The sequence below is a fragment of the Fukomys damarensis genome, unplaced genomic scaffold (assembly GCF_012274545.1).
Source record: "Fukomys damarensis isolate Sample0158 unplaced genomic scaffold, DMR_v1.0_HiC HiC_scaffold_23, whole genome shotgun sequence".
In the NCBI taxonomy this organism is placed as follows: Eukaryota; Metazoa; Chordata; class Mammalia; order Rodentia; family Bathyergidae; genus Fukomys; species Fukomys damarensis.
This window is the reverse complement of record NW_022900935.1, coordinates 45124043-45147201: the sequence shown is the minus strand read 5'-3', so window position 1 is coordinate 45147201 and position 23159 is coordinate 45124043. Positions and strand designations below refer to the sequence as shown.

The 23159-nt window shown below is 50.3% G+C and overlaps 2 protein-coding genes across 7 annotated transcripts in view; one reads left to right on the top strand and one right to left on the bottom strand.

Annotated features, from left to right (window-relative positions):
* Mmp23b (matrix metallopeptidase 23B) overlaps window positions 1–1392 on the top strand; it is a gene marked incomplete at its 5' end in the record, with an annotated part of 1815 nt that extends 423 nt beyond the window's left edge. Inside the window, 6 exons of the mRNA XM_033767403.1 lie at window positions 1–31; window positions 95–262; window positions 529–693; window positions 769–879; window positions 962–1088; window positions 1171–1392. The exon at window positions 1–31 is cut by the window's left edge and continues 49 nt beyond it. Coding sequence (XP_033623294.1) covers window positions 1–31; window positions 95–262; window positions 529–693; window positions 769–879; window positions 962–1088; window positions 1171–1345 — 777 coding nt within the window. The remainder of the gene's footprint in view (window positions 32–94; window positions 263–528; window positions 694–768; window positions 880–961; window positions 1089–1170) is intronic.
* A 340-nt stretch (window positions 1393–1732) lies between these two features.
* LOC104864637 (cyclin-dependent kinase 11B) lies at window positions 1733–21850 on the bottom strand. 6 transcript variants are annotated; one of them, XM_010627728.3, is made up of 20 exons: window positions 21777–21850; window positions 20974–21097; window positions 20070–20185; window positions 18251–18378; window positions 15606–15744; window positions 12170–12306; window positions 7740–7862; window positions 6848–6943; window positions 6596–6760; window positions 6094–6159; window positions 5311–5486; window positions 4824–4914; window positions 4046–4167; window positions 3671–3776; window positions 3338–3459; window positions 3154–3261; window positions 2946–3062; window positions 2644–2792; window positions 2361–2550; window positions 1734–2280 (listed from the first exon to the last, which is right to left on the bottom strand). In XM_010627728.3, exons 2-20 carry the CDS (start codon window positions 21082–21084, stop codon window positions 2188–2190), a joined length of 2355 nt encoding a protein of 784 aa, XP_010626030.1. In that variant the 5' UTR covers window positions 21085–21097; window positions 21777–21850; the 3' UTR covers window positions 1734–2187. The 6 variants fall into 6 exon arrangements, with proteins under 6 accessions (XP_033623790.1, XP_010626030.1, XP_010626028.1 ...); XM_010627726.3 differs by lacking the exon at window positions 21777–21850 and adding an exon at window positions 21251–21332; XM_010627727.3 differs by lacking the exon at window positions 21777–21850 and adding an exon at window positions 21590–21742 and having other exon boundaries at window positions 1735–2280.
* Between the last annotated feature and the right edge of the window lie 1309 nt (window positions 21851–23159).

Sequence of the window (23159 nt, the reverse complement as noted above, 5' to 3'; positions counted from 1 at the left end):
GCCCCCGAGCGGCCCAGCGACCTCCGGATAGGTGGGTGCTGCGCCGGCGCCCCTGCCCAGCGCCTGGCCTTGTCTGAGGCTTGTGCCCCCTCAGGCTTCTACCCGGCCAACCACACCGACTGCCTGGTCTCCGCCCTGCACCACTGCTTCGACGGCCCCACTGGCGAGCTGGCCCACGCCTTCTTCCCACCCCACGGCGGCATCCACTTTGACGACAGCGAGTACTGGGTGCTGGGCCCCACGCGCTACAGCTGGAAGAAAGGTGGGACTGTGCCCTTCGCGCCGGCATCCCGGGAGTTCTGCATACGGCAGAGGGCTGGGGGGGGCAGACCCTGTGGCTATGACTATGGGGGACGCTGCTGGGGCGGGCGGTGCGGGCGGCTCCTCCAGCCGAGAACGCTCCCCTGCAGAGGGCGCTGAGCTGCATTCCTGGGGGCCTGGAACAGTCTTATCTTCCGTGGCTGCGGCCCAGAGTCGGCCTGAGCGCACGGGTGGGGCCGGGGCTCAGGCGCTGACCCCGGGCCGTAGGAGTGTGGCTCACAGACCTGGTGCACGTGGCGGCCCACGAGATCGGCCACGCGCTGGGCCTGATGCACTCGCAGCATGGCCAGGCTCTCATGCACCTCAACGCCACACTGCGTGGCTGGAAGGCGCTGTCGCAGGATGAGCTGTGGGGGCTGCACCGGCTCTATGGTGGGTGCCTCGGTGCCTGGGGTGGGCGGGTGCTCAGTGGGCCCTGGGCTGGCCCTGAGCTGCTGTGCTCCGCAGGCTGCCTGGACAGGCTGTTCGTGTGTGCGTCCTGGGCCCGCAAGGGCTTCTGCGACGAGCGCCGGAGGCTCATGAAGAGGCTCTGCCCCAACAGCTGCGACTTCTGCTACGGTGACGCCTGGAGTGGGGCCCGGTCTCCCCTTGGCCTGGGCGGGTGGGAGGGACCTGACACGAGTGTCCCTGCCCTGAGCAGAGTTCCCCTTCCCTACGGTGGCCGCCACCCAACCACCTCCCAGGACCAAAACCAGGCTGGTGTCGGAAGGCAGGAATGTGACCTTCCGCTGCGGACAGAAGATTCTGCACAAGAAAGGCAAAGTATAGTGAGTATTGGGCTTGGGCCAGGCACTGGGTGGCAAGTGGGGCAGCACAGCTGGACAGGCTCCCAGGGGCCTCTCCCCACAGCTGGTACAAGGACCAGGAGCCCCTGGAGTTCTCCTACCCCGGCTACCTGGCCCTGGGCAAGGCGCACCTGAGCATCATTGCCAACGCTGTCAATGAGGGTACCTACACGTGTGTGGTGCGCCGGCATCAGCAAGTGCTCACCACTTACTCCTGGCGTGTACGTGTGAGGAGCTGAGTCTGCACAGAGCGGGCCAGAGCCTGCAGATAAAGCACTTTCTCTCACGTCTCTGTGCTGATTTTTGGATGGGTAGAAGGCAGGCCAGCCCCAAGCAGGTGGGAAGTGGCCTGCACAGGATGTGGGGGGGTCCCAGGCCAATACACCCCCTTCCACAGTGGGATCCATAGACACCCAAGTGCCAGCAGCATCACCTGGGGTGAGCCCATGTGAAAGAGGCCACCAGGGAGTGGGCAGGACCCAGGGGAGGCCAGCAGGGCAGCGGTGCCAGGAGGGGCAAGGGCCTGGCCAGGTGGGCAGAGAGAGCCTGGTGCCCAAGCCTGGAGACACCCAGGAAGGGACAGGACACAGCAGAACTTCCTCCAAGAATAGTTTACTACATCTGAAAATGTAACAACAGCATGTATAAAAACCCACTGTGGCCAGTGCTGTGTGCAGCCAGGCCTGGCCTTGGATGGGGGCCTGGGTCCCCAGGGAGCACCTGGTTGTCAGGCAGGCTCAGGGTTGGCCCCTGCAGCTGACAACAGGGGACCCTCAGCCTGCTGCAGGCCAGGTCATGGGAGGGCTGTGCCACTGTACCAGCCAGATGCCTGCCCCACCCTTCTTAGGGGAGGGTCAGGAATATTGGACACCACAGCCCTGCCCTCCATGAGGAAAATGCAATTTAATTCTACAAATTTACAAACCAAAATAATATAAAAAACAAAAGGTGGAAAACCAAGATGAGGAGTCCAAGACTTTGGTGTCTCGACTCGGCACCTCCAGCCCCAGAAGCCGCGGCCAGGCGGACAGGAGCTGGGTCTGGACTCGCTGGGCACAGCCGGCTGGGCCCGGACGCTGTGTCAGAACTTGAGGCTGAAGCCAGGGCCAGCAGCCGAAGCCCCCTGGTTGGTGGTGGTGAGGTGGAAGCCTGTCTCCTTCAGGTCATCGTCCCCCTGTGAGGCAAGGTGAGCAGCATGAGGATGGTGCAGGGTTGGCTCAGCCCGGGGGCCCCCCCGGCAAGCCGGGCCCTCACCAGCTGGCTGTAGCCAAGGCCACCCTCCGGTGGCCGTGGGCTTGTGCCGCGCTTCACTCGCTGCTGCTCGCTCTTGGCAGGCCATGTGGGGAACATGGAAGGGTCGATGGGGAGTGGGGTCTCGCGGAAGTACTCATGCTTGAGGCCGTCCTCTGCGTTGATCCTCCTCCCAGGGAAGTAGGTCAGGAATCTGGAGAGTGCAGGGACACGGCACAGGTGAGAGGCTGGTGGGGGCCACGGTGGGCCTGGGCCACAGAAATGGGGAGGCCCTGTCCGGACTCACTTGTTCATGAGGTCAAAGCCCTGGTCTGACAGCAAGGCCCCGAAACGCTTGCGGAGGTTGTTGTAGGGGTACTCGCTGAAGGTCATTTTCTTTACTGCGGGAAGATCATTGTAGCCTGGCCAAATTTTCTCACTGGGGGTCCCTAGGTCCTGAAAGACAGGGCTATTTGAACCAACTGTGCCCTGAAAGGAAGGTCCCCCCACCAGGAGCATGTTGGCAACCAGGGCACAGGCCACTGAGGGCCCTGACCAGGTCCAGCTGCACCCTGTGGAGCTGTGTAACCTCTGCAGGACCACACCCACCTTAAACACTTTGTTGATCTGATCAATTTCTGACTTCCCGGGGAACAGGGGCTTCTGTGTCAGCAGCTCCCCAAAGATGCAGCCCACAGACCACATGTCAACGGCCGTGGAGTACTCCTGGAAGCCCAGAGGACACGGCTCAAGTGTGGGCACGATGCACCCTGTCGGGCCCCAAGGGGAAGGGTGGCCTTCGGACCCCTGAACTCACCTTGGCACCCAGCAGCAGTTCTGGGGCACGGTACCACAGGGTCACCACGACAGGGGTGTAGGCCTTCAGGGGTGAGCCATACTCCCGCGCCAGCCCAAAGTCACCCACCTGCAGGGACAGAGGTGCCTGAGGCCGGGTGGGGGGCAGGGCTCCCAGGTGGGGGTGGGACGGGTCCTGTGCTCACCTTGAGGATGCCTGCATGGCTCAGCAGCAGGTTGGACGTCTTGAGGTCCCGGTGCAAGATCCAGTTGTCATGCAGGTGTTTCACCCCACGAAGCAGCTGGATCATGAGAGTCTTCACTTCCCCTGGAACAGCAAGGGGTCACACTCGCCCCACCCCAGGGAGCCTGAAGACCTCACATGGGCAGACCCCTCCAGCCCAGGGTGGCTGTGTTCCCGGGAACAGGGTCATTGAGGCCACTACTTTGCTGAGTGCCCAGCAAAACAGCCAGGGACATTTCTGGGTGGCAGTGGCATTAACGCCCCCCAGGGTGCCAGGCCTTGGGTGCTGCCCCACCTGGCAGGAAAGGCTGCTTCATGGTCTCCATCAGGCTTTTGAGGTCATGTTCCACATAATTCATCACGATATAGATCTTGTCCATGTTACTGCCCACAACGATCTCCTAGGAAATGAGCAGCAGGCCTGTGGGTGGCAACAAGCCCCCCAGCAAATCCCCTGGTCCCACATGAGTCGTTCTGTGCACTCCTGGGAAACCTGGAACCCCGGCATGGCTGCCCACGGGCAGCAGGGACCTGCGTGCCACTTTGAGAGCTAACATCTACTTCTACGCTGCCCTGAGTCTGCTCTACCTGGAGCCCAGGATGGCCTGAAAGCTCCTCAGGGACAGGCTGCCCACTCAGCAGGTGAGCCACCCATGGGGCTGGGCCTCACCCTGACAGTCACAATATTGGGGTGCTGGGCCTTGAGGATGGTGTTGATCTCTCTCAGAGATGTGATCGGGAAGCCCTCCTTTTCCTTCTCCATCTTCAACCGCTTCAGAGCCACAATTTCATCTGTGAAGACAATTGTTTAAAGACAAGGGCTGAAAAAACACCCAAAAGAGCTATTGAGGCATCTACCAGGATTTTCACTTCTGTTTACCAGCCATTCACTCTGTATTCAGTGATGTGAGCAAAGCCCCAGGGTGGGGGAGTACTCAGTGTAAAGTACTTGACTGGACCCAACACACGAGAGAAGACAGCAACAGCAGAGGCCCTAAGCAGCCAGCCGCAGTGGTCACAGTTAAGCTTGGGCTGTCCCCATCACACGCCTGCCACTCCCCTGGCCTCATCACCCCCACTGGGCTGTGTCACCTGCCACTATTGTAAGCAGCTGAGCCTGAGTCAGGACAACCTCTGGCTTTGGAGGCATGGGGGGCTCAGGCCTATACCACCCAAGTCAGGACAGAGGGCCTGCAAGGTGCACTGTGGCTGAGGCACTACCACATGCTGAAGGCCGCACAGTGGCTGGAAGCCCAGGACACTCGATGTTCCTGCCAGAGGCAGCAGCGGGAAGACCAGTGGAGCTCCCCACAGGAATCACAATGTTGGGCTGAGCCTGCAGCAGCGTAGCAGACCTGCCCATCTCGGCACAGGACACAGTGGCTCTGCTGACCAGCCACCCAGAACCGCACAACTAACTGCCCAGGGAGTTCCCAGGATCTGCCCACCTGTCTTCTTGTCCTTCGCTCTGTAGACCACGCCATAGGTGCCCTCCTCGATCCTGTTCAGACACTGGAACTCCTCCACACTGCGGCAGCCCTGAAAGGATGTGCCAGTGTGAGGCATGAAAGCCACACCCGACCAGGGCCCCTGCACACCCACAGCTCACAAGATGCAGGTTTGGGAAAGCATGCCCTGCCCTGCGGCAGCTTTCCCAGCTGGCACCAAGGAGGCCCAGGCCTGGGGTGCTGTGCAGGCACTGAAGGGTATCTCGTTCTCCCCAGATCCTCAGGAGCCTTGGCATCCATCTAATGCTTCACACAGGGCCACTCAAGGGCAGACCCAACAGCCCAGCTCCTCATGCCCAGAATGCCTCTGTGCTGCGTGTGACCAGCACTGCAGGCAGTGATGGCCAGGTCTGCCCTCACAGCGGGTGGGACATCCCAAGTGGCACCACCAGGTGGGGCCTGGCCTGGGGTGGGGGTGGGGCCTCACCTGCAGGGCCGGCAGGTACTTGGGCAGCTCCTGCTTGAGCTCAATGGGCGACAGGGCTGGGGAGTCAGGCACGTAGTCGCCTTCAGTTGGGGCGCTGCTCTGTGGGGTCCCCTCACCCACTTCTTCCTCCCCTTCTTCACTGTCCCCCGAGTCTCGGTCAAATCGCGACTCTGGAACTTTAACAGATAAACCTAATTATGGAACTGGGAACAAGCAGGGATCTGGGTGCCTGGCAGTGCCACAAGTCTTGTGCCCTCCGTATGCGAGGCGGGTGCTGGGCCTGCCCCTTACACAAAGGGCGCAAGGTCTGTGGTCCTGGCGGGCTCAGCTGAGTCTGATGTGAGGACAGGGAGACAGGGGCTATGTGAGGATGCCATGGCCATGCTTAGAATTCATGATTCTAGGCCCCAGGGACAAAGCCTGTCTGCCTGCTGGGGCCAAACCAGACCTCCTGTGTGTGTGTTGTCCATGGCTGTGGACCCTCTTCCCCCTGGGGAGTGGACCTGGGTGACCTTTCCTAGCCTCGCTGTGCTCGTATCATGACAAACATCCAGAGTGGTGCCTCAGTTATAGCTAAACAATCAGGTCCTGATGGGCACCAACTGCACGTGGCCAGTGGTGTGGCCCCAGAAGTCCTCCCCAAGTGCTACTTCTGTTCTCCGCCATGCAGCTTTGGGGGAAACTGCACACTGGTGAGACACTGCCAGGCACGGCCACGTGTGCAGGATGGCTGTCTGTACCCACGGATGGCACATGTGTGAACTGTCACAGGGAGCCACTCACCGACCATGATGTGGTTTTCGTTCTCTTGCTCTTCATCTTCACTCATTTCTTCATCACTCACTTCTTCTGCAAAAGAAAATAGGTGTCTGGAGCCGGGCGTGGTGGTGCACGCACTGCAGAGGCTGAGGCAGTAGGATAACCATGCGTCTAAGGCCAGGCTTGACTACACAGTGAGTTCAAGGCCAATATGAGATACATAGCAAGACCAAGAAAGAAAAGAAAAAAGAAGAGAAGAGAGAAAGTGAGAGAAAGAAGGGAGGGAGGGAGGAAGAAAGAAAAGAAAAGAAAGAGAGAGAAAGAAAGACAGACCGAAAGAAGTAGGTGTCTGCTCAGGCAGCGTGTCAAGCTGAACCAGGCATCCACATCCGACTCCTCACAAGCAGTCCATCCTGTGCTCTCCTGAGTCCCAGAGATGGCAGCTGCAGGCAGGCAGTGTCCAGGATAGATTCACATTTGCTGCCTTGCATCCCCGCGGCCACCCTCCCTGACTGCTGCCGCTCACCTGCAGACTGCTCGGAGGCCTCCTCGGAGTTACTCCCTGTCTCTTCCTCCTCCTCCTCTTCTTCCTCCTCCTCCTCCTCCTCCTCTTCTGACTCCTCACTAGTGCTTCCTTCCTCCTCCTCCTCCTCCTCCTCTTCCTCCTCCTCCGAGCCTGAGCCGGACTCTGCTGCAGGAGAAAGTGAGCACAGTGAGCACTGGCTTCCCTGTGGGTGTGGTGGCGGTTACAGCAACCTGGGCCAGGCAGGCTCAGTACCTGAGGAGGACCCGGCCGAGCTGGTTTTCCTCTCGCTATCACTGACGTCCTGCAGGTCAGACAGCAGGTCTCGTTCTTCAATTTTTTCTTCTTTCACTTATGAAAGAAGCCACAAAAGGTGAATGTGGTGAATGTGGAAAAATGGTTTTATTTAATTTTTTCCCCCTGGTACCAGGGATTGAACTGAGGACCTTGCACTTGCGAAGCAGGCGTGGCAGCACTGAGCTACATCCCCAGCCCTAAGTAATGCTTTAAATCAACAAGGCAGTACCACCCAAAGTTAGAAGTACCCCTCACATACTAATTAGATCTTTTTTTTTTTTGAGACAGGGTCTCACTATGTAGTGAGACTGACCTGGGAGTCACTGTGTAGCCCAAGGAGGTCTCGAACTCATAGTGATCCTCCTGTCTCAGCCTCCCTAGTGCTGGGATTACAGGCGTGCGGCACCACGCTCAGCCTATCAGATCTTACTCTACAAAAAACAGATCATCTACTCACTTATTCATTGCTTTTTGGAGACGTTCTCACTGTCATTCAGGCTGGTCTGGAGCTCACTATGTAGCCCAGGATGGCCTTGAATTCAGCAATCCTCCTGCTTCAGCCTCCTGAGTGTGGGATTACAGGCTAGGATTACAGGTGTGTGCCACTCTGCCCAATTATCCACTCAAATTTAATTGAAAAACTAACTCCCAAAGGACCAAAAATAAATGTCTGGCTGAAAGCCACATGCCTTGCTTCTTGTGAAGGCTGGCAGCCCCTGGCAGGGTGCATGTCATTTCATTGCGACAAAGAGACTACTTAGCTGGGGGGGGGGGGTCTCCCTTCATTCCACAAACTGTTAAAGACACACATTGTGGTGTCCACGCCTCCAGGGAAGACCCTGGGTCCCACCTGGCTTCCGGCCATCTCCCAGCTCGAAGCGCTCCCGCGGTGGCCGCAGAGGGCTGCGGCTCCAGTGGCTGGCTTTCCCCTTGTCACCATAGTCCTCCCTCAGTGTGCGGTGGTGCGCAGAGACTGGAGCACACAATGGAGTGGACATTGAGCAATGGAGTGGACATTGAGCTGGGTCTTTGTATGCCCAGGCAGTGCACACACAGCACTAACACAGGGGTGTCCTGGAGTTGGGGCCCATCCCACCCTGCAGCAGGGGCAGAGTCCATCTCATGGACTGGTGTGCAGGGGCACAAGCTCAGGGAACCTGGGCACAAACCACTTCATTTCAGTTGCATCCTGCTCTCAGTGCAGCAACCTCCCCACCACATTCCACAAGTAGGCAGCTGAACACAGGTGCCCAGAGTAGTCTGCAGGGCCAGGCTGGGCCAATGGGCTCTGTCTTGGTCACCAGGGATCTATGCTCAGCTATGCTTCAGGGGCAGGCGGAGGCTGCGCTGTTACTGCTGCCTTCTCTCTGACTAGAGAGACTTCCCCACAGCTTCAAGGCTTGGCCCTTTCCGTGCCTTCGTTTGTCTTTTCCCCCAGTGGAACCCAGACCGTGAAGGACATGGTGTAACAGTAGGGAGGGGGAGCGTCTACACAGACAGGCACAGATGTAGACACACCCCAGAGGGACATGGCCTCAAGGGACACAGCCAGCCAACCCTCAGTGGAGACAGCATCAGTAACAATAGCAGCAGCACAGCAAGCCCTGTGGGGACAGCCAATCCCCCAAGTTGTCACCACCAGCTCATTTCCAACAAAACCACCAGTTCTTCAAGAACCAGCAAAGTCTGTTCAAAGAAAAAAACATCACTAGAAACTGTCCCTGAGAAGAACCAATGGGAGATCTTCACAAAAACGAGTGTGTAGACAGGGAGGGCTGGGGCAGCCCAGAGAAAGGACACTGGCCTGGTGTCCATGAGGGCCTGGGTTCCATCCTCGTTTAAATAAAACAAATGGACCTGAGGGACAAGAAGGGAGGGAAGCCACTGGCCGTGGGACTCAGTGGAGGACACACATGGTACCCACACACCTGAGACCTAGTGACCCTCAGTGCCCCTGCCACCCCATCCCTTGTGACAGAGTCGTCTGTGACCAGGACTCCTCTGTTACCCGACAATGAAATGCCTCCATCCATATAAAGAAAAGACAGGACCTTTAAAAATGTATTACAATGCTGGGTGTCGTGGCACACGCCTGTAATCCCAGCACTCAGGAGGCTGAGGCAGGAGGATCGCTATGAATTTGAGACCAGCCTGGGCTACATAGTGAGTTCCAGATCAGTCTCAACTACATAGTGAGACCCTGTCTCAAAAAACGGCCCCCCAAAAGTATTGCAAATATGTTCAGAAAACTAAAAGAGATGCAGAAAGTCAGAAAATGATGTTTGGTTGGGGATTTAGCTCAGTGGCTCCGCTGTCTGCCTCACAAGTGCAAGGTCCTGAGTTCAATCCCTAGTACTAAAAAAAAAAAAAAAAGAAAAAAGAAAAAAGAAAGAAAAAGAAAATGATGTATGGATGGGGAAATGTCAACAGAGACAGGAAACCAAAAGACCCCAAAAGTTCTAGAGCTGAAAAGCACAGCAGTGGACATAATCCACAGGAGGGACCCACAGGCAGACGTGAAAAGGCACAACAGTCACCAAGTGTTAAGGACAGGACTACAGTAACCACCTCATCCGAGGAACAGAAAGAAAGTGAGAAAGTACACAGAGCCAGTGGGACCTACAGGACACCAGCAGATGGACGAAATATGATCCTGAGCCACCAGGAAGGAGGAGGGAGGGGCAGAAAGCACCTGAAGAAATGACTGCTGGAAACTTCTTGTTTCTGGAAGACACAATGCTAACATTCAAAAGATCAACAAAGGCCTGGGGGTTTAGCTCAGTGGTGCTGCTGCCTGCCTCACAAGTGCAAGGTCCTGAGTTTGATCCCCAGTAGCAAAACACAAAAAAAAACAAAAGCTCAACAAATTTCAAGTAGGATAAACTCAAATCTACATGAGCCGGGCATGGTGGCGCACGCCTGTAATCCCAGCATTCGGGAGACTGAGGCAGGAGGATCACTGTGAGTTCGAGACCAGCCTGGGCTACATAGTGAATTCCAGGTCAGTCTCAACTACACAGTGAGACCCTGCCTCAAAAAACCACACACACACAAAAAAAAAAAAGAAAGAAAAAGAAAAAGAAAAAGAAGGAGACCTATGTGATACGCACACTGCAATGAAACTGTCCAGGGGAAAAGGAAGCCTTCTTCTTCTTCTTGTTTTTTTTTTTGGTACCGGGGATCGAACTCAGGTCCTTATGCTTGCGAGGCAGGCGCTGGAACCAGGGAGCTAAATCCCTGGCCCTAGGAAGCCTTCTTTATACACAGTTGGCAGGAATGGAAACTGGCACAACCACAGATTCCTAAAAAAGCTAAAACTAGGAATTCCATTTGACCAGCAACATTCCCCTTCTTGGTATCATCCTCAAAAAGTTAGAGACACCATATTACAGGGATAAATGCATTCCCTTGTTTACAGCAGCACAATTCATAATAGCTAGATCTTGGAAAAACCCTATATACCCATCAAAGATGAACAAACAAAGAAAATCCATAAAGATGGATAAATGTGAGTCATCTGTAGGAAAAGATGATTTTAAGACCATAATGTGAAGCAAAATAAGTAACATACAGAAGGTTAAACATCTCTTATATGAGAATCCAAAATGTAAATAATTTAAAGAGCAAAACAAAAGACAAGACAGGGAGGCAGACCTTTTGCTGTGGGGAAGAGATCAATGGACAGAGGGAAGAAGACATACAAAGGACCTGGATGTGATGATACATCAATGCACCAACTGTCCGTGTTGGGTGCATTCACTATGCACCAACACATGCCAGAAATGAACACACATGCCAATGACATCGCCCAAAGACAGAGAGAATTGTACAAGCAGCAAAGAAAGAGGAGCCACACAGCAGGGGCCACTGCAAGATCGTCAGCAGATGCCTTGCAAGCTGGGAGATAAGAGGCGGGGTGCTGACAAGTTCAAAGCCCTGAACAAAAAGAACTCTCAGCCACAGCCCTGTACCTGGCAAACCATTCTAGGGAAGGAGGGTGAAGCCAAACCAAGAGCCGCAGGCTCATCACCACTTAGCCTGTCTGCTGCCACAGCCGAGGAGACCCAAATGCAAGTCGCACGAAGAGATAAAGACCTCAGGGCCCTGCTTGGACAAGCCAGCAACACCCTACCTCAGAAATAAATAGGGTTGGAATGCAGCCCAGGGTGAATTCCCTGGGTTCAATCTGAAATACAGAAGGAAAAAGAAAAGAGAGCTCTTTAAAGACAAATGCCTATGACAACAGGGATGCCCGAGTTATGGCAGCATCCGTGGCCACGCACTTCCTGCCTGGCACTGAGTGGACAGAGACTGAAAATTCAGTCACCAGCTTACTTTCATGGGCGAAGTGTCCATGTGATCTGGGGACATCAATGACTACCTCAACTGGGCACAGAGATGCAGGGAACAGTCACACAACACTGCAGTGAAGCTGGTTTCAATTCAGATCAGTGTGCTAACACTCTCCATGGGACCACATGACACAGATGAGAATACACACAAAGGAGAGGTGACCGAAATGTAGACATACCACTGCAAACATCGTGACATGAGACACTACAGAAACTGGGAAAGTAGACCAAAAAACCAGTTGTACCTGTAGAAAAGAAACAGCAAATGCCAGCCTTGAAAAGGAAGAAATCCTGGCACTAGCTACAACATGGAAAAGACTCTAAGACTTCCTGCTGAGTGACACAAGAAGAGAGGACCACTGTGTGGTTCCATTTGAGAGGCAACCAGAGGTGTCAGATTCCTATCAACAGAAAGCAGAACAGAAGGCTAAGGTGGGATGATCACAAGTTCAAGCCCAGACTGGGCAACTTAGGGACTCGGCAAGTTCCTGTCTCAGACCAGATGTGGTGGCACACAACTGTAATTCCAGCACTCAGGAGGCTGAGGTAGGAGGATCACCACAAGTTCCAGGCCAGCCTGAACTACATAGCCTGTCTAAAAAAAGAGAGAGAAAAAAAAAGATCCTGTCTCAAGATAAAAAATAAGAAAGGGTTTTGGTGGTCAATTAAGAGGAGTTTTCAGTTTCACAAGAGGAGTTCTGGAGTCAGATGGTAGAGATGGTTGCACAACAGCAAGAGTGTACTCAATACCACTGCATGCACACTTAAAACTGATGAAGATGGCAGATTTAAGTCATGTGTAATTCGCCACAATTTTTGAAGCTGGAAGGAAAGGACCAAAGAGAGCACAGGGGCCAAGCAGCCATCTCTTGTGTGAGCAGAGGTCAGCACAGCACAGCAGGGATAGCTGGGCCCACACCCCGCGTACCTTCCCTGCGGGCCTCACGCTCCTTGCGCCGCTCCTCCGCCCTCCGCTCCCGCTCCTTCTGCTCCCGCTGCTCCTTCTGCTGCTCCCTCATCTTGCGCTCGCGCTCCCGTTTCCTCTCTAACTGCTCCAGGCGGTCCCTGGAAGAAGCAAGCACCAGCCATCATCTCCACCCATGCCACAGCAGCCCTGTCCAGGTCCTCATGGCCACCACGCCACAAAGGCTTCATCAGAAAGGAGGACTTGTGCACAACCCCTGGCTGGGTCTGCAGAACTGCAGACCGAACCAGGGCCAGCAAAGCCCCCAGAACCTGCTCTGCTGGGATGAGCCTGCTAACAGCCCCATCACATGAGGAACACAGAGTCCAAGCAAGAACCCAAGGTAGATTCAGTTGACTGGAGCCAGGCATGGTGGCGTGCAACTGACTCCAGCATTCCACAAACTGAGACAGGAGGATTGTGAACTCAAGCCCAGCCCAGGCTGCACAGTAAGACCCTGCCTTGCAAGCGCAAGGTCCTGAGTTTTATCCCTGGTACAAAAAAAAAAAAAAAAAAAAAAAAAGAATCGTACATTTAGCATATCATTTTAATTACTGTTATATGTACTATCTTTATTTATTTATTTATTTTGGTGCTGGGGATCGAACTCTGGTCCTTGTGCTTGCAAGGCAGGCACTGGAACCACTAAGCCAAATCCCCAGCCCTATATGTACTATCTTTAAAAAGGTATTTTCTTTTCTTTTCTTTTTTTTTTTTTTTGGGTTTTTTGAGACAGGGTCTCACTATGTAGTTCAGACTGACCTGGATCTCACTATGTAGCCCAGGCTGGTCTCAAACTCACAGGGATCCTCCTGCCCCAGTCTTCTGAATGCTGGGATTACAGGAGTGCACCATTAGTAATTGCTCTAGAAAGTGCAATACACATCCCATAAGATTAACTAGCCAGGTGTGGTGGCACATGCCTGCAACCCTGGCTACCCTGGAGACTGAGGCAGGAGGATTGCAAGTTTGACTCCAGCCTGGACAGCTCAGCATAACAGTCTCAAAAAGGTCTGGGAATGTAGCACCCCAGGGTTCAAGCCCTAGTACTACAAAAGAAACAAAAAATACTAAAGCACAGAAACTTCATTACAATCTAGCTCCTTGTCTTCTGGTCTCCACTGGCAATCTGTTACTCACTGCACAGAGATATAGTAACCAAAGAGCCTAAAAAGGGCCACACTGGCAGAATCCCTTCATAAGCTCCTCAGTGGTCACTTCAGAGGTCTCTTCCTTTCCTGAAGCTCAAGCCACCAGGGGGGCAGCACTTCCACTCAGCTGGAAGTGACTTCAGTAATTCTCCTAATTACGTTTGCTAGCAACAGGTCCCTCCAAACTTTGCTCACTAGAAATGTCTCTGCTCCCCTTCACAAAGAGCTGCATCCCTTGCTGGTGCCACCCCAGTGCTTCTCACTTCTGCCAAACCATTCCCAGTGCTGACTGCCATGGGGCAGTTTGATGGCCTCAGGGACTCCAGTCTCCTGCTAAAGGTTTACTGGGCTACTGGCAAATATAAACATATGGCTTTTGTCATCAATACTGGCAGATTTTCAGCCACTATTTGCAAAAGTATCTCTCCATTCTTCTCTCCTGGGACCCAGCCCTGCACAGACTGCTGCAGTTTCCAAGCACTGGTCTGGTCCACGTTCAAGGGGTCATCATGGTATCTGCATCCAGGTACTGGTTATGTGGAACAGGGGCTGTTTTCAGGGTGCATTCTCAGGACTGGCACAGGGTAGCAGCTTGAGTGTGGTCCAGGGTCTGCTGCATGTGCCCACCACATTTGCAACTTCCACTAGCAAATCCTGCCAAGAAGTCACATCCGGCCAGGCGTGGTGGCGAATGCCTGTAATCCTAGCACTCGGGAGGCTGAGGCAGGAGGACTGCAGAGTTCGAGACCAGCCTGGGCTACAGAGTGAGTTCTGGGTCAGTCTCAACTACATAGTGAGGCCCTGTCTCAAAAATCCAAAACAAAAATCAAAAAACAGGAGGTCACATCCACTGGGCACAGCGGGTGGCAGGGAGCTGTGGTTCCCATGACCACACTGTGGTGGACTGAGATGGGCAAAGCAACTTCCAGGCCAGCCAGCCACTTCCTGCTGTGCTCCCCTCAGGGCCCTAGTTTTCCAAATGTGCACTTCTTAGGTTACCCTCTAGTTGGCTACCAAACACAAATCTGGTGTGTTTACCAATCTGTCTGGCTTTACAGCTACTTTTTTGCAGCCTGGCCCACACATGCCACTGCCCTTCTGCTTTGCTTTCCAGGCAATCCATAGAAAAGGATGACTTCCTCTACCAACCTGTGCTCCCACCCCAAGCACTCCATGGGACAGAGCACTTAGCCTGGGCAGCACACACTAACAGTGAACCTTGGGATCCCCACTGGACTGAGCCCATGACTGCTGGGCCTTAGTGGCTCCCTTCTGTCCCACGTCAAGGACCCCAATACTGAAGACCAGCACACTCTCTCCATGCTGCTCAGGGGCAGTGGCTAGGAATAGTCAACATGTGCAGCCTCTGCTCCAGATACGTTCCTTCATGCAGCAGGCCAGCTCTCTCCTTCCCTGGATGTGAATACAGAGGCAGACCATGCACAGAACTTGGCCTGGGCCTCAGAGAACAGAACTGGGATAACCTCCACCCCTTCTTTCAAGTCTGAGCCAAGAGATGACCCAGTGGTGCCTTAGCTCCCAGACTGTCCCAATGCCTTGGTGGTCTCATCTCTTATTAGTCTGTCCTTTCTTATTTGAAAGAACAACTGCAGCCTGTTTCTGATGTGACACAGAGAACCTAAAGCAATCCATTTCCCTGGGTACTGGGCAGTGCTGAATGCATCAAACAGACCACCTGCAGCACCAGTCCTGTGTTGGGATTCACATGCATGACATTAGCTGACTCTCTCTGGAATGCTTGACTCTACCATGACTTGAAAACAGCCAACCTCTGAGTACATACAACCCAAGAGAAGCCCCTCCCCTGCTGATGCTGCAGGGTCCAAGGTTCAGAGATCACCCAAGACCCTGCACCTCCCTTCCCAGGACCGTGCCCCACATCTGGTCTCAACCTTCTTTTCTTCTTTGCCTGGATCTCCATCTGGGACCTGGCCTGCACATCCCGTCCCTGATCCATCACAGTGGGCAGCAACCCCTTCTGGCTCCTCCAGTGGGCAGGACGTTGACATACCTGAGCCCGCAGTTACCTTCTCTGTCAATTCACACCCACCCATCTGCCAGATGCAGTAAAACTCCCAGGCTCTGGGACGATTCTTATAGCATCACCCAGGTCTACAGTCCTGTGTTCCTCTGTCCATGAAGCCTGCTCCATCACACTTATTCCCATTCTCCCACTGCCCTGACAGACACAGCACAGCCCTAATGTTCCTGAGAGGGCCAGGCCTCACCGCTCTCTCCGCGAGTGCTCTCTTGCCATCTCCCGCCGCTTCTGTCTCTCCCACTCCCGGCGGGCTTTGTCTTGTTCTTCTCGGTGGCGCTTACGACGTTCGTGTTCTCTTTCCTTCTCTTTTACTCTGGTGTGCTTCCCTGTCAGGCAGTAACAAGTGTCATGCATAGGCCTCACTTCCTAAAACTTCAACATTAATCCAAAACAGACTTACACAGCGACTAAAAGAAATCATTTCTCTCAAGTAACTAACTTAACATGCAATGCATCTGTAAACCTCTTGGTTTCCAGCCACACACTACAGAAAACACCTGCTAAAGCTGGGGGTATAGCTCAGTGGCATTGCAACCTGCCTCGCCAGCACAAGGTCCTGAGTTCGATCCCTAATACTGCCCCCCAAAAAGAAAGAAAACACCCATTAAAACAACTTCATAATAAAAAATTAAATGAACACATATACACACATATAACTACTTCACAAATTCTATGCATTGTCAGCCACAGTAACTAGAGAACCACAGCAGCAGCTGGTACACTGCTTTCAAGAGAGCCTGAATTTGAGAAACCTGGTCCATGAGTTGAATTTATGGATGTGTATTTGCCTCCTCGTTCACCTGTGTTAAGAGCTAAATTCTGAGCCAAATTTTCTCAGTTAATAATAACTGAAAATTACAGATTCATTTTCATGTTCATTTCTTTTGTTGTTGTTGTTTTTAGTTTTTTGAGACAGGGTCTCACTACGTAGCTGAAACTGACCTGGAACTCACTATGTAGCCCAGGCTGGTCTCGAACACACAGCGATCGTCCTGCCTCAGCCGCCCCCTCTCCAGTGCGGGGATTACATGTGTGTGCCACCACACCCAGCTCTCACGTTTATTTCTTAAAAGTCATAAAATCAATCAAATGTTTTTAAAAAAGAAAAAATAGTAATTTCATATTCAGTTACAAACACCCAAAGCAGCTGGGTGTGGTGGCACATACCTACAATCCCAGCAAACTGGAAGGCAAAAGCAGGAGGATCATGTGTTTGTTACCAGACTACAAATAGCTGGATCCTGCATCAAAACAAGTAAATAAAAGCCCAGCCTGGTGGTGCACACCTGTAATCCCAGCATTTGGTAGGCTGAGGCAGAAGCTCTGCAAGTTTGAGGCCAGCCTGAACTACAAAGGGAGACCCCGCCTCAAAAAAACAAAACAGCAACAACAACAAATCAAGTAAGTAAACAGAAACAAAAGGAAACCTCAAGAAATATAAAACTATGTGCAATAAGATTCTAATTATGAAAACAGTGTGATTATCAAAAAGCCAAATAAATAGAAACAAAACAAAACCTTAAGAGATATGAAACTATTTGCAATAAGATTCTAAGTATGAAAACACTGTGATTATCACTAAGCAGAATTATAATTTTCATCATTTTAATTATCTATTTTTTTCTTTTTCTTTTTTTTTTTGGTACCAGAATTGTGACACTGAGCTAAATTCCTGGCCCTTAATTATCCATTCTAAATAAACTACAACATATTAGTGTCACAGTTGATTGAAAAAAATCAGTCACAAAGAGCAAAGGGATGGTAACCTATAATTCTAGCACCCCAGGAGGCTGAGGCAGGAGACAGTAAAATATGAACCCCACCTGGACAATGGACAGACTCTGTCTCAAAAAACAAAAAAACAAAAAAACAAAAAAACCCAAAAAACAAAAGGGCGGAGGATATAGCTCAGTGTGAAGACCTTTGGTTCAGGGACAGGGATGTAGCTCAGTGGCTACACGACTGCCTGGCAAGTATAAGGCCCTGAGTTCCATTCCTGATACCCGGAAAAAAAAAAAAAAAAGATGCTGAAGACCCTGGGTTCAATCCCTAGTAAAAAACAAAAACAAAAAACAAATCCAACAACAGAAAGTTGTTTAATTAACCAAATGTATTTATAATGAGATTTAAATGAAGACCCAGAACCAATTTTTCCAGTACCAGTAAGAGCCTTTATTTGTTTTGGTTTTTTTATTTGTTTCTTTGTTTGTTTTGAGACAGGATCTCACTATGTAGTTGAAACTGACCTGGAACTCACTATGTAGCCCAGGATGGTCTCAAACTCACAGTGATCCTCCTGCCTCAGCCTCCCCAGGGCTGGGATTACAGGCTTGCATCACCACGCCCGGCAAGAGCCTTTATTATTTAACTAATTTTTTTTTTTTTTTTGCAACACTTTTTATTTTGAGGCAGGGTCTCTAAGTTGCCCAGGTTGGGCTTGAACTTATTATGATCTTCCTGCCTCAGTTTCAGAGTACTGGAACTAGAGGAGTGCACCTCAATGTCCAGAACCTAAGAACCGCTCCTATTGGCATGATATCAAATCTCTCATCAAGCTAAAGCCACTAACTTGGACTCAACCAAATACCCATTCTGGGGGGAGTGTTTTTTCCTATCTTTATACAATTACGGTAGTTTTGTAGGTAAACAATCTACTCTAAAACAATATAATGAAGGAGAAAAAGCAAAAAGTAAAATGATACAGTTATTGCAAACGATCTACAATAAATTGTTCTTTTAGCTAAAATTTTATTTTTTCTCTCCACTGTGCTCTAGAGAAGGAAGATCATGAAGGATATAACAATGACTTCAAAGATAACAAAGATTTCTTACCTCCTTCTGCTGAATGGCTACGGTGCCTACGCTTTTCTTTTCTCTTTTCATCTTTTCTGTGATGGGCCTTTTCCTTCCGAGACATTTGTTGGGGTGGTTTGATAGCAAGAGAGTCATCTTCCTCTCCTCTGAAATAAAATACAACACACGTCATCATGCTGGGGAAATGCAGAGAAACAGGATATTGCAGAGTTTCTCCAGCCCAGAAAAAAACAAGGATTCAAAATGAAATAAAGGTAAATCTGAGCCATCATTTAAAAAGATTCATAAAAGAGAAACATGCGAATGGGTGGGGGATGTAGCTCAGTGGCGCTGAGCCAGACTGGCAAGTGTAATGTCCTTAGTTCGATCCCTGGTACAAAAAAAAAAGGTGGGGGGGAGGGAAGTGAGGGCAGCCCACTTTCTGAACCCCCTTGAGAGACAGAAGCTTTCTTTCTTTCAATAAATTCTTCCTACTATTAATAAAAAATAAATAAAAACAAGCAAAAATAAATAACAAAAGGCCAGGCGTGGTGGCACATGCCTGTAATCCCAGCACTTGGGAGACTGAGGTAGGAGGATCGCTGTGAGTTTGAGACCAGCCTGAGCTACACAGTGAGTTCCAGGTAAGTCTCAATAGTGAGACCCTGTCTCAAAAAACCAAAAAAAAAAAAAAAAAGTTATTTTAATTCTAAAATTCAAGCTATTTTAAGACTCAGGTGAAAAGTGTGAGAATCAATGTGGTTTGTGGAACAAAAATACCCTTTGTAAGGGAGGAAGGGAATGATCAGTGTCGTATGGTGATGCATTCACTGGCATGTAAAAATGTAAAAAACTGCATACTTTCAGTATATATAGTTCATTTTGTAATTAAGATGCTTAAAAAGGACCCAAAATTTTATTAAAAGATTTAATGATCTAAAAAATTCATTTAGGCTGGGATTTGGCTCAGTGGTTCTGTCACCTGCCTCGAAAGTTCAAAGGCCTGCATTCAATCCCCCAGTGCCAAAGAAAACAAACAGGGCCAGGAATTTAGCTCAGTGGTTCTGGCAACTACCTCGAAAGCACAAGGACCTGAGTTCAATCCCCAGTACCAAAACCAAACAAACAAACAAACAAACAAAAAAAAACCCCCGAAACAAAACCCAAAATTTTAAAAATTCACTTAACAGTATCTTCAACAGATTCTATACCACCACAATGTTGGAAAAATTCACATTCTTGGCTTCCCAAGATAAGTATTCAAACTTAATTTGTGGTCGTAGTTCCTCTGATTATCTCAGAAGATATGAGAAGGAAACCAAAGATGAACTACGTGGCGCACGCCTGTAATCCCGGCACTCGGGAGGCTGAGGCAGGAGGATTGCTGTGAGTTCAAGACCAGCCTGAGCTACATAGTGAGCTCCAGGTCAGTCTCAACTACATAGTGAGACCCTGTCTCAAAAAACAAAACAAAACAAAAACAGAAATAAAAACAAAAACAAAAAGATGAGCTACTACAGCACAAAGTGAAACAGCAGAACATGAGAACATGTGGGTCTTAGTGTAAGTGCTATTGATAGCAATCCCTGTCCACATTCTCTTCTGTATTGTGCAAAACCTCAGAATTGCAATACAGGGCAAACATTTAAATATATTATCTAAAAGGTGCTAACTTGACTGGAGAATCTTCAGACAGACAGGAATACATCCTTGTACAGTCTTTTCATGAGAAGAAGGATGAAGTGATGACTGATAGCACAGACAACCAACTGTGAAAGTTTAGCAAGGCCCTGGACTGTAGGGGGCTCCCCGGTCTCTCTGCATACCCTTCTCTTCATCAACTTGAACATTTTCTCACCTATCTTCCATAGAGTCCTCTCTTCTGTACGGTGAATTCCTGATTGTGATCTCCATGCGATGATCTCTCAGCTCCCCCTCCTCAAGGGAATCCCGTTTGGAATCCCGGTCATCAGACTAGGAAGCAAAGAGAAAATATGTCATTTTCCTTACAGATAGGCATATTTTTAAATGATAACCAAAGTTTGCCAACATCTCAGAACAAACTTCCATAGATAGTTTGCTAATGTTACAAATTATAAAAAATTTTATTCAAATCCCACAACATTAAATTACAACTCTGTAACTCAAAATTTTATGAAAACTTTAAAATCAGGATTTATGACAGCGGACATTAGACTTTATGGTCATTATGTTAGTGGCTTATTGGTCAAAACTGAGGCTTAAGTCATATTTTACACAGCAAACACTTTTCAGTATCTATAATACTTGAAAAATGATCTGTTCCTAATCCAACCAGAAATACTATCAGTGTTTTAATCAATTACTAAAAAACTTTTTTCTGAGTATGTTATTACACAAACCAAGAAAGATGACAACACTCATTAATATTAATTTTAAGGCAAGTTCCCACTACATTAATATTTGTAAATGGAATTATGAATATGCTAATAATGAAACTAGAAAAATTAGTCAAGTTGCACTAATGATTCTAGGTTCAGAACATTTTATTCACCATGTAGACAGTCTCATCTAGACACAGCTTCAGTGTGTTATCAATCTGCGTCAATGTAAACTGAGTATGTGAATGTTTTTGTTAATTTTTAAAATAGATTTTGGGCTCACCTGAGACATTTGGAAGTACAAAAGAACTTCACCGAAGAAGCGTTGTTCTGATGGAAAAATGAGGGCAAACAAATTAAATCTCCTTTAAGAAAACCACTTACTTAAAAAACATAGCTTACATTTTTTAAGCGTTTTATCTCTGCTTTCTCCTCTTGTTCCTTCCTTCGTTTCTTTTCCTGGAGAATTTCATCTAAAGTTTTCACTTTCCAAGAGTCCTTTTCATCACCCATTTGAGTTACAACACTGCAAAAAGAAAAATAATTCAAGCAACCTAGGGATGCACCAAGGTGTGGTTGATGCTCCATTGTTCCTGAACACTTAAACTTAGTCAGTTTTGAGTGTTTCAAAGCCCTCAGAAGAAGAAAGAACTCTGAAAAGTGACTGCTGGGCTCTCACCTCTTTCCTGTCACTTTTGTAAGGTCCTGGGCAACTTTGTTCACCTCGGTACACTTTTCCATGGAATGGGAACATCACCTACCTAATGGTCCAGTAAAAACCCTTAGCTATCCAGTTAGACACCCAGTTACAAAAAGAAAAACAAAAACAAAAACAAAAAACAAACAACCCTTAGCTCACTGCCTGGCACTCATCAGGCACCGCCTTTGATGACAAAACAAGGTATCAGGGAGACCACTTGGGCCACTGGGCCCTGGACAGGTGTACCCTCCCGCACAGACTTCGGAGAGATCTGGGGTAGGGGGCGCCCGGTGAAGGTGCACTCGCGGACAAGGCTACCTGACCCGGGAGCGGGGCTCCTATGTCCTTGGGCTCAGTCACGCAAACGTGAAGCTCAGCACGGCAGGGGTTGGCTCCCGGAAGCGCCTGGCCGGCCACCTCCTCTACCCGAAGCTCTGCGCGGGGCGAGACTATGCGGGAGCTGGGGTGGGGCGCCCGGTGAAGGTGCACTCGCGGACAAGGCTACCTGACCCGGGAGCGGGGCTCCTATGTCCTTGGGCTCAGTCACGCAAACGTGAAGCTCAGCACGGCAGGGGTTGGCTCCCGGAAGCGCCTGGCGCGCCACACAGCCCGGCGCGCGCCAGGAGCGTCTATCACTTCCTGCGGCGACGCCGACTGATGACGCCATAAGGAGACATGGCTCGGATTCTCCAGTCTGGGACTCTGAGCAACAGCTCCCATCGCGCACAAGGATGGCGTCACTTCCGGGATCTGCGCGGATCGATGACGCAGGACTGAGGGGGCAAGATCTCCAATCCACTACTCGAGAAACCGCAGCGCCTGACGACAGGATGTCGTCATTTTCCGGAAGTGATGTGTTGATGCATGAGGGCGCCCTGTAGTACAAGACTAGGCGAATTTTGATGCTCCTCTGAGCTGCTGAGTCAAGAGCCTGGCTTCGGGCTTGTCCCGCACAGCAGTCGGCGACCGCTTGGGCAGAGGCGGACTTTTCCTCTGGCGCCACGATCTGCCTGAGCCTGACCCTTCCCCCCCAGGTGCGGTCCCTGCGTTCCCCCGCCCTAACATCTGCGGCGCCTCAGCCTGTGGAGCCCCTTGCTTGGTCTTGTTTCCCATCCATGCTCTGGTGAACTCGAGTTTCCAGATGAAGAAAACGTCGACCTCTTACGGCCACCCTCCTGGTTCTACGAATTGTGTCCAGTGGCCATTGCTTTGGGCCAACCCCGCCCTTTGCTAGCGGACCAGACCAGAGCAGAATTATACGTGCTAAAGTTCCAAGCCACCAAGTGGGAACTAAGTTGTTTTTCTGACCTTCCGAGAACTTGAGAGCAAAATAAGACATCTTCAAGTAGGCAGTAATAATCAGCATAATTAGTTTAAAAAAAAAAGGGAAAGAGACTATAGAGTGGTGCAGGGTGAGGGGCCTTGGAATTCTTTTCCTGCCAGAACAAAATGCTTGCTTTGCATGCCCCAGCTCTTATTTTGCCTACTGAATTCTCAGTGACTTGGGGAAGCCTTCATTTTTAACCCCACTTCATGATGGAAACTGGTGAAGGCAATAAAATATCCACCTTGGTCATTTCAGTACTATAAATGCAAGGGTTACACACACACACAAAAAAAAAACCACCAAAAATAAATTAGTATAACATTTACCTTTGCAGAATAACAGCCATTGACAGTTGCCACTATGGCTACTTAATTTAGACAAAAATAACCAGGAGACATACACAGGATTAATGACACAGTAGAAATTTATTACCACAGTACAAATAACAAAAGCTCACTAAATTACTTAACCATTTTCCAGGAAGTGTTAATCTACTTATGTCAATACTGAAACAGGTGACATAGAAAACACTACAAATACTTTGGGTGATATATTTTTAGC